The sequence below is a fragment of the Pseudorca crassidens genome, chromosome 19 (assembly GCF_039906515.1).
Source record: "Pseudorca crassidens isolate mPseCra1 chromosome 19, mPseCra1.hap1, whole genome shotgun sequence".
Classification (NCBI taxonomy): Eukaryota; Metazoa; Chordata; class Mammalia; order Artiodactyla; family Delphinidae; genus Pseudorca; species Pseudorca crassidens.
This window is the reverse complement of record NC_090314.1, coordinates 33227672-33237671: the sequence shown is the minus strand read 5'-3', so window position 1 is coordinate 33237671 and position 10000 is coordinate 33227672. Positions and strand designations below refer to the sequence as shown.

Sequence of the window (10000 nt, the reverse complement as noted above, 5' to 3'; positions counted from 1 at the left end):
GTTCTCAGTCCCACAGCTTTCCTGTGGGCTGGTCCGTTAGCCACTGCGGTGTGTGTTCGGGGAAACGGCACGAGGCATGATCCTCATGCTGTTGCAAAGCAGTCGTGGCTGAGAACCTGGCTTTGAGTCTCAGCTCCACTCCATCCGCAAACTGGTCTAGTCTCAATCTTCTACCTGTGGCATCAGGCCCTGCCTCGCTGGGTCGTCATGAGGACTAATAAGTATTACCTGTAAAAAAGCACGGCGTCTGACAGGAAGTTCTCCAGCTAAACCTTGTTCGATCTTCAGCTTGCAGTGGTTAGGTGCCACCTCTAAGCTGTACAAGGTGCAGCAGTAACCCCAGAACCCAGCCTCCATGCTGACACCCCACGAGGTCTGGTCACTCCTCCCGTACCCAGCAGGGCTCCAAGGACCAGAGAGGGGCTACAGGGCACACAAACACCTGCAACGAGAACAGGCTGGATGCTCTAGCTCCTGTGCTCAGCCACCCCCTCTCCCTTACACTCTTCTCCAGCCCTGGCTTCTCCCAAGAGGTCAAGTTCACCCCTCAGCTGGCCCCTAATGGCCCACAGGTAATTCAAAGAACATATCAAAAATGTACTCGCCCGGAGGGTCGCCGTCTGGCCGGGTGGAATAAGCACCTCTGTAAAACCGGAAACCCGCTCCTCTGTAAAAGCAACAAGATTACTGGCAAAATGGTCAAACTCAACTTCTTCAGAACTCTGGCAATTAATCAAAGGCCCACAGCAATCTAAGAAGTGTTCATCCGAAGAGCACATGCCTTTCAGCAACTTCCAACTCACTTTCCCTCCAATATTCCACCCCTGAAGGTTAAAACCCGAGACACCAAGCACAGCCCACCTCCGCATCCCCACGGCCTCCCCTCCCCAGTCCTAGGGCCTTAGCCAAGGACCCTGACCCCGTCATTTGTCAGACCAAGAGCCACGCCAGAGGAAGCCTGTCTCGGCTGGACCACCCTGGCTTTGGTCTCTGCTCCTTCACCTCGCCCATCCTCCTTCCTGCACCAGAATCACGTGGTTCCCACCTTCAAAACCCCTCCATGGCTCGCAAAGATAGAGACCAAACCCACACACCCAGCTTTGTGAACCCTCCTCAAACTAGCTTGAAGGCTCCCATACACCCTTTCCTGCTCCAGTGATGCAAACTGTAGGGAACAAAGCTGAGACCTGAGTATAATCCGCCTTGGCCGAAGTCACACCCAACTGCCGTTGGGACTTAGGGCTGTTGGCAGGTAAGACCACATGAGAGCTGGCAGTGGGCCAAGCTCTGTGCAAGCGGAGATATCGGGTTGGCCAGAAAGTTCATTCGGGTCTTCCCGTAACACCCTACAGAAAAAGACCCAGACGAACTTTTTGGCCAACCCAACACTTCCATTTCATTTCATTGCCTTACGAGGTTGGTACCATTATCTGATCCCACAGATGAGGGAAACTGAGGCTTTTAACCACTTGGTCCCCACAGCTTGGGAGAGTGGCTGCAGCTCTGCAGGAGGATGCCTTCAGTGTGAAGGACCCCAGGGCTATCTCAGCTCCCCAGAGACCCCTGGAGGGGTGGGCAAGCCCAGAGGCACAGAGGCCTGGACCTACCTTTAAGAGGAGGGGCCCCTGGATCAAGACTTAGCTCTGCTCTCACCATGTAAATGTATTTTTTTTATATCATTCTTAGCACTACAGTACCTTAAATAACTTCACAGATCTATCAGGAATGCACAAAGAATTTGGGAAACCAGTGCTTTAAACTCAAGCCTGGCTATTTGAGACCATCACTGGGGGAAGCCAGAGGAAGCTTGGCTGCCACCGTGTGGGGCAAAGGCAGGGAAAATACCAGACGGAGATTTCCGGCTAAACTGTCTTCAAAGGAGCCATGGGTCTCCTAGTTTAGTTGGGACCCTACAGCCCATCACACTTACAACCATCCTTCACTCCCCTTTTTCACCATGGAAAAAAATGGACTCAAAGTTACAAGGTATACAATTTGAGATTTATATAAGCTTAAGTTATTTAAACTGCACAGTGCTGAATGCAGTCTAAAAAAGAATCAAACACACACCACTGCAAGGTAATTCAATGAGCTGCTTTTTTTTCTTTTCTTTTTTTTTAAACAAATTTGTACAGAAAATAAACAAAAACAAAAATCCCCGGATCACACCTATACCATACAGTCACCCTGTCAGGTATGCAGGATGCGATGGGAGCTGGGACAGGCAGCGGTAGCCGGCACAAGTAACTTCTGCTCACAGACAACATGGGATGTGGAAAAATCGTGGGTTCCCTTTGTTCTCCAGTGTATCTTGTACAAAATAATTACATTTTTTTAAACATATTTACAGAGTTTGCACAAATAGAAAATGGTTACAAATTACAACAGGATTGGCAAGACAACAGTTCCCCCCTCTCCCACTGACCGAGGCTGGAGGTATGATTGCTTTGTATTTACAGATGCATTAAAAAGTCTGCCTTCTTAGAGACCTAGACGGAATTTATAAAAAACGGTTAAATATCATAAATTCATTTGTAAGCTGTACAAGTGATTGATGCCCATCAGTCAGTTCGTGTCTTGCTCCCTGAAGATAGACTCTGAAGGTAAAAGAAACCCTTCCCCACAAGCAAGCAACACCTCCCCTGGCCTGTCTGCCACAGGGGCTTGGGTCTGGGTAGCGGAGGAAATAGGAGTAATGGAGGAACGGAATGGAGGGGGGCAGGACAACCTAGTTGAGACAGTTCTCCTTCCACTTTTGTTTTAAATAAACAGCTTGCAACCAGGTTTAGCCAACTGGCTTGTTACGTGCCATCCTATGGCTTTGAAAAGAACCCACAGTTCTTTCCTTGTCTCAGAGACGAAACATCTCAACATGACTACAGTACAGAAAGAAAGGACTTTCAGGGGAGGACAAATGTTTGTAATTCTGATGTAAAGTCTTTGCCTTGAGTACCAAGCCCAACTTCAACAGTGCAAAAAAGACTCCAGAAGCGGCGTGGGGAGGGGGTCAGAGGCTCGAGTAATAGCTGTCCACCCACTGAGCAAGTCCTCGCTCCACCAGCGACCGGTTTATCAACACCACCTAGGAGAGAAAGGTCTCTGGAGAGCATGGCCACGGCACCAGGGACCACTTCCCAAGCCAGCGTGGGTTCCCCCCTCACAGCAGGCGCCTGAGTCATGGGGTGGAAATTTGATTCATCTTCTGGGCCAACAGGGGATTCACTTACAGGTTCTGTCGGCATGCAAACAGCCTTTCCAATAGGCTGAGGAAATCTAGGCTTTAGTACCAGGAGATGAAGGAGAAAACCCAAACGGACAAGGTCCAGGAAGGCTCACGGACATTCCGTTGTGGGGACTGTCACGTGCACTGTAGGATGTTTAGCAGCACCTCCGGCCTCTACCCACTAAGATGACACTAGCATTACTCCCAACTGTGGCCACCAACAGCGTCTCTGGGCGTTAAAAGGGAAAGAAAGACAGAACTCACTTCATCTCCAATCACACTCCAGAGCTGAATCAGAGGAAGGCCAGTTGGACTATACCTCGTCACCTGAAAAAAACAAAACAAAAACCAAACCCTCCACACCATGTTTAAAAGCTACCCCATGCACCTCTCCTTAAAGACTGCTGGCCAACCCGGGGTGTGAGGCACAGGAAAGCAGGCACCGAAAAGTCAGTTCCCAAGAAGCCCAGAGAGTTAGGCGAGGCCGGGAGGGACTGCAGATGCCAGGGAGGAGGCTCCTGAGACAGACCCTGAGACAGACCCTATCCGGCCTGCCCCCTGCCCCGCCCCCAGCCACACACCTGAGCCAGCAGTGCTGCGTTGCCTGTCATCTCACTCATAGCTGCATCCGCCTCAGGTGAGAAGTGGTCATCGTCTTTAGAAGGAAAAGCAGCATTTAGACTCTCACTGAGGCGAGGCACTCGTCACTCACACAGCTTGCAGGTGTTTTCCAAGCAGAAGACTGCACACACTCCCGTGGACTTAAGAACTCCATGGGGCGTAGCCACACCTACGCCATGTTCAGAGCCCCAAGCCTCCCCAGGGCTCCAAGTGGGTACACTCGGGGTGCCTGCTGTATGCCAACCGCTGGGGGACGGAGGGCAAAGGGACAGAAACTCTGCCTTCAGCGGAAATACCACCGCCACCGCCGCCACTTATGTGGGGGCCATGTGGACTGAGCACGTTGTATGTGTTCTCACACCGAATCAAGAACACGCTTTACAGGCGACAGCACGGAGACACAGGCCAGTGGCCAAAGGTCAACCAGCTCCCAGAGCGATGTAGGTGGAATTCAGATCGAGGCAGCTGGCCACACAGCCCAATTCAGGCAGTGACTCTAAGTGGGCAGGGCACGCAGACCACATTCTTTGTCAGGTTATACAGGTCACGTCCTTGTACAAGGACATACCCAAGGCGAGAGGCAGTGAGGACGGGAGGGGCAGGATTAAGGTCTGGGAACGTCTTATGAGCCACGTTCTGGCAGGTGCCTCTGTTGGAAGCCGGAAGCCTCTCAAAGCTGGAGGCCTGGGCAGAGTCTAGAACAGTGGACCTGAAAGGTTGGTCCATGGACCAGCAGTACTGGCATCGCTGCAGAACTCGTTAGAAATGCGAGTTCTCAGGCTTCTGCCCAGACCTATTCCATCGGAAGAGTGGCAGCAATCTGTGTTTGCTTAAGCCCTGTAGGTGAGAACGAGGGTCTCAAAGAGGAAGACCTACTTTCAACACCTGCCTGCACCCCCCCAAGCCAGAGGCCCCCCCTGTTACCTGACAGGGGCATCACGCTGTCCAGAAGGACCTCTGCTCCCTGGAAAGGCAGGGTCACAAAGTCAGACCTAGAAAGGCAAGAAAGGCACAAGCTGAACACGGACTTCACGGCTGACTCACTCTGGGCTGACGTTCGCCTTCTGCTTAGCGCCGTGACCCCCACAACCCAGGGTGAAGCCACACAGAGGTACACACGACAGGCAGCAGGCCACAGCGCCCAGCTCGCCCTGCCACAGGCCTGGCCTCAGAGGCGCTGCCTGCACCCCGCTCCCAAAGAGAAGCCGCCTCACTTTTGCCTAATGACACTTGGGGGAATTCTTCTACCAGACGGGCCTTTCTAGCTCCGTCTGGCTGAGGCGAGCATGGAGTTTGTTTATATCATACTCTGCTAAAACAGAGTAGGCAGCAGCAGGGAAGAGTCAACCCACGTCCCAGGCTCCAGCTCTGCAGAAACCACTCCCGACTCACCGGATCTGCCGGAGCACGCCTACTTTCACTCTCTTGTATCCACCGTAGTCAACGTAGCGAATCTCGACTTCATTGGTCTCCTCGTAGGAGGCCACCACCTGGGCTCGCCACCAGGCACCGTCCACGCCAGGGGCAGCGCAGATGACCGTTACTGCAGGGCGGGACGAGAGCATGTGCAAAGGCCCAGCGCAGGGCAGGGCGACAGCAAGCATCCCCCAAGGGGCGGGCTCGGCCCGCCTCACACCTGCGCCGCCCGAAAAGCTACCCAGACCAGAAAGTGTTCATCCACATCTGTTTACTCTGAGACTCACTGAAGCCAGAGGTAGACACAGATTAACTGGAATAAACCAAGTAAATTCCACAATTCAGGGAATGGACCAGCAACTCTGCCTTCTACTCTTTAAGGGAATGTCCCAGAAAAACGTCGAGAGCCTCCAAGTGCAGACTCAATGGCTGGTTGCTAGCACCTGCTCTGGCCCACGACAGCTCAGATGCAGGGCTCGTCAGAAGGCTGCCAGGCCTAAACCCCACTTCTTCTGGCCTTTGCTTCAGGAAGGCACTGAGAGCACTAATGCCCGGGACAGCCAACCAGGCCAGAGAGCAAGTGCCCCCCAGCGTCACCAACCACACCCTGGCGCAGCGGGGGGGGGGGGGGGGGGGTCTGTGACACAGCTGGCCACGCCGTGTCCTAACCCTTAAAGGCAGCCCCTGACGTAGTCACCTCCTGGCCTCCAGTTTGCTCTTTACTTCTGGGCTGAAGCAACATCAGAGAATCTGACAAAAGTGAAATCCTTATTCCTCTAAAAGAAAACCCATAAAAAATGCTACCGAAATTTCAAAGGTTTTCCTCACGCCTTAAAGCCCTCTGGGGGCTCCAGGTTAGGAGTCCCTGATGGGGTGGGTTAGAGACACGTTTCAACGTTCGATTCCCTCCCGCTAACGAGGGCAACAAAGGTAACAGCTCCTGCGCAGGGACCACCTGGGCACGTCACTGACTCTCTCACCTGTCCACTAGAGATGACCCAAACCACCACAGGACTTGCTGCACTTGGGGATCTTCTATGGGACCTGCATCTGCATCAGGTACTGTGCATGTTTAACACACACAGTAGCCAACTGCAATTCCTAGATCAGCCCCACTCAACAGGTAAGTAGCAGAGCTGGTGCCAACACTCTACTCTGACCCCTTTCCTCCATCAGCCGATGGAAACGCCATATTGGGCTAGCCAGGAAACTCAGCCCAGCACACTCCATGCCAACAGCAAGAACCCAGGGATGCTGCTCCCATGAAGGGTCCAAAACAGCCTCCTCTCGGTCAAGACCAAGGGCAGAACAACAGGAGACCCCCAAAGCTTCTCCCCAAGCCTGGCCAGAGCCCAGGTTCCCCTCTGACCCCCAGGGCAGCACTTACTTTCCACTGGGGTGGGCAAGGTGGGGATTCCAGGCTGAGAGTAGCAGAGGTACATCTGCTGGTCCAGGCTGCGCAGCGCATGGAAGGTAGGGTGTGTGTGCTGCTGCACAAACAGGTGCCCAGCATTGACCTGGTTGACCACGATCACCTCCACAGTGATGCCATCCGGGAGCATGAGCTGCAGAGGAGAGGGGTGGTGAGCACAGCAGCAACTCTTCTCATGTCTGGGATGAGCACTGAGGCCCCAGGGGAAGTGTCTGAACTGGCACATCTTTGAAAAAGGCATGACTACCCAAAGCAACATGGCACCCAGAGGCTGACAGAGGTTCAAGGAGAACTATTTTAGCCGTGCAGTGTTTGGCTCCACTGTGGCCCTTGCCCTGCAATACCACAAGTAACCACTAGAGGCAGCCTCAGCTCAGCTGGGCAGAGAGGCTCCCAGGAGCCAGCTGTGGATGCAACGTCCCGCCTCCCACTGGCCTGGGCACAACTTCCCTCCCTCGCCTCTTCAAGAGTCTGTAAGACCCAGGGAAGGCAAACAGGAATGAGGTGGCCACTGAGAACAAGAATAAGAGGTAGACCAGCCCTCGGACCCCCCAGCCAGCTCACTGGGACCTGCAGCTGACCCCAGGAGCTCTGGTTTGACAGCATCTCTCTGCTCTGCCTTTCTACCAGCAAGCAGAGGCCTGAGGTCAGGTCCACTGTCAAGGTCTGCACAGTCCGAGTCATTTGTTCTTCTCGACTCTCCACAGACATCCTCCCAACTCATTCCCACTCTGGGATTTGGAATGTAGGTTTGCTCGGTGCGAGGTCCCATGCTAAAGACCCTAGAAGAGGCCAAGACTGGTCTCTCAAAAAAAAAAAAAAAAAAAAAAAACTGTCCTTAAGGCACTAGTTTCCCTGATACTAAGGCAACATCCAGGTGCGCTGGATGGACACAGTAGGGCATCTACTCCACCTCCCAGCCAGGTGGCCACAAAAAGCCTCTGGCTGAGAATTCTGTGCCTCCCCCCGCTCCTGCCCCCGTCCTCTCAGTGCTGCTGGCTGAGAGGCACCTCTCCAGTCCCACCCAGCCACAGAGCACAAGGGCAGGAAGCCTCACCAACCACTCACTTACTGAAAAAAAGAGTGGGTCTGTGGTCGAACCTGGTGGGAAAAACCCTATGATTCAGAAGTGGAGCACGGAGTGGGGTTCAGCCCACTCCCAGATACCCATGGGAAAGGAAAGGGACATTCACCTCTCCCTGCAAAGCACAAGGGTCTTTGGAGGGAGGAAGACACCCTCCCCTAAACGAAATCCAGCTTGGAGCTGCACATTCACTCCGCCTGTGAAATGCAGCGTTCTCGGCCTTCAGAACCCTACAGCTCTACTCCTGGTGAGACGGGGCTCAACAGGGCTGGGGGCACACAGCAGGGAAGGATGACAGGCCCCAGAGAGCCTGCAGCCCCAGCACGCAGGCCCCCGACGCGCCCGCTACCCCCCTGCCGGGGCTTCCGGGGTGGGGGCGGAGGCAGGGGTTCTTCTCCTTTATGACCCAGGAACCTCCCGTGAGGCAGGAAGGCGAAGGGGAGCCTTCGCCAGGGCCACCGCTGGACCTGGCTCAACTAGGAGGAAGGAACAACGACACAGTAAGAGCCCGTTCGAGCCCAAAACGGTGGGTCCCAACCAGGTCTCAGAGGTGATCCAGGACACAGCACCAGCTTTAAGGAGTCCCGAGCCAGCCTGCACACACCCAGTCTGGACAGACTATAATCCTCTCTAGGCAAACGCCCTGAAAACACGAAGGGTGCCCAGGCGGCAGAGCCAGGGGAGAGTGGTCCTTCCGAGCAGCAGGGACCGAGAGGCCTGTGGCTTCCGACCAGCACTCCGGCCCTCAACCCGATCCAGAGAGCACAGGCTAGAAGCAGAACTGACCAGTGGAGGGCAGAGGTGAGAGGGCACGGGCATCAGTGTGCTCCCGGCCTTCCTGGCCCACGCTCTTGGGAGTCTCCTGTTCGGGGGAGGCTGGGGGAAAGGGGCACAGGCAGCCCCGGCCCCCAGAGGCATGCTCACCCAGGAAGTCATCGGGAGAGAAGGCAGGGCCAGCGAAGGCAGTGGGGGAGCGTAGATGTTGGTGAGGTTCAGTTCCTTGAACTTCTTCCCAATCAAGCTCAGGGCCTTGTCCACATGATGCTGAGAGCCTAAGTGGGGTGTGGGAAGCAGGACACAGCCACAGGGGTAAGACAGACAGCAGAAGGGCACTCAGGCACACCCTCCACTGCACGGGACTTTTCCTAGAGTTCGGGTACATCTCTCATGTGCCAGAATGCCAGGCCTCGCCTCCGGATGAAAGGCATCTAAGAAGCTTGCCGCCTGCTGACCTTTCAAACGAGACCTCTACTGTTGTGACTACACTCACGGTAACAGGAGCCTAGCAGCCAGGGAGGCCCAGCCTTCGTCGACCATCAACCCAGGACCCCTGGCCTGCCCCTGAGTGCCCACACCTCTCCTGACCAGAAGACCAGACTCAGGGGGGACCCGAGTCTCTTTCAAGCACCAGAAGTGGAAAGGAGGGTAAAGGGAAGCCCCACTCCCTTCACCTAGGGTGAGGAGCAGGGCTTTCCACTCAGAGACTTAAATCCCAAAAGGGGAGCAACCGGGACTCAAACGCTTCAAGTTACTTACACTTCAGGTAAGAAAACTCAAAACAGGGCAGCAGCTGCCACTGACCTTCTATGTGGCAGATCTGGACGTTCTGGGTGTACGGAAGGCTCGAGATGTAGATCTTGGCACCAGACGTCTGCTTCAGAAAACTCACATACCGTCCCTGCTTGCCAATCAGCCGCCCAACTAGGTGCTTCCAGAGAGAAGGAAAGACGAGAACTCAGTGAGAAATCAACTCCCTGCATCCCCAAGACCTGCCTTTGTTTTATACCAGGTCAGGCTCGAACATAATATCTGTTAACACGTCAGCACTCACTTGCCAGGCACCGTTCTAAGCACTTACATTTACTCAGAGTAAATGTATGAAGCAAACAGCATGCGTTTATCACCATTTTACAGTTGAGGGAACAAACCCAGAGGGGTTAAGTAACTCGCCCAAGCTCACACAGCGACTACGCAGCTGAACTAGGCAGTATGGCTCCAGGCCTGGGCAGTTTCCATTTCATCCCCGACAGTGGGGCCCATATTCAGAAGCTGCAGAGGCAGTATTTTCTCCTCCCAGATCCACACTGTGAGATGTTTCACTAGCACAAAGTTTGATTTACAAGTCGTCCACTCCTCCAAGTCTGCGCAGGTCCGAAAAAGAGGCTCGATTTGAAAATAAAAGTCTATGAAAGAGCCCTTGGGCTCCAAACTTAGCCACAACGTT

General features: G+C 54.1%; 1 protein-coding gene across 2 annotated transcripts in view; it reads right to left on the bottom strand.

The window, feature by feature from the left end:
• Positions 1-2079: 2079 nt before the first annotated feature.
• The window catches only part of AKAP1 (A-kinase anchoring protein 1), a 32492-nt gene continuing 24571 nt past the window's right edge, over positions 2080-10000 (bottom strand). For both annotated transcript variants that reach the window (XM_067717304.1, XM_067717303.1), the window contains exons 4-11: positions 9358-9484; positions 8701-8828; positions 6648-6825; positions 5237-5387; positions 4769-4836; positions 3805-3878; positions 3488-3550; positions 2080-3082 (exon numbers count right to left, since the gene is read on the bottom strand). In XM_067717304.1, the coding sequence (XP_067573405.1) occupies positions 3008-3082; positions 3488-3550; positions 3805-3878; positions 4769-4836; positions 5237-5387; positions 6648-6825; positions 8701-8828; positions 9358-9484 (864 nt within the window). In that variant the 3' untranslated portion in view covers positions 2080-3007. The remainder of the gene's footprint in view (positions 3083-3487; positions 3551-3804; positions 3879-4768; positions 4837-5236; positions 5388-6647; positions 6826-8700; positions 8829-9357; positions 9485-10000) is intronic.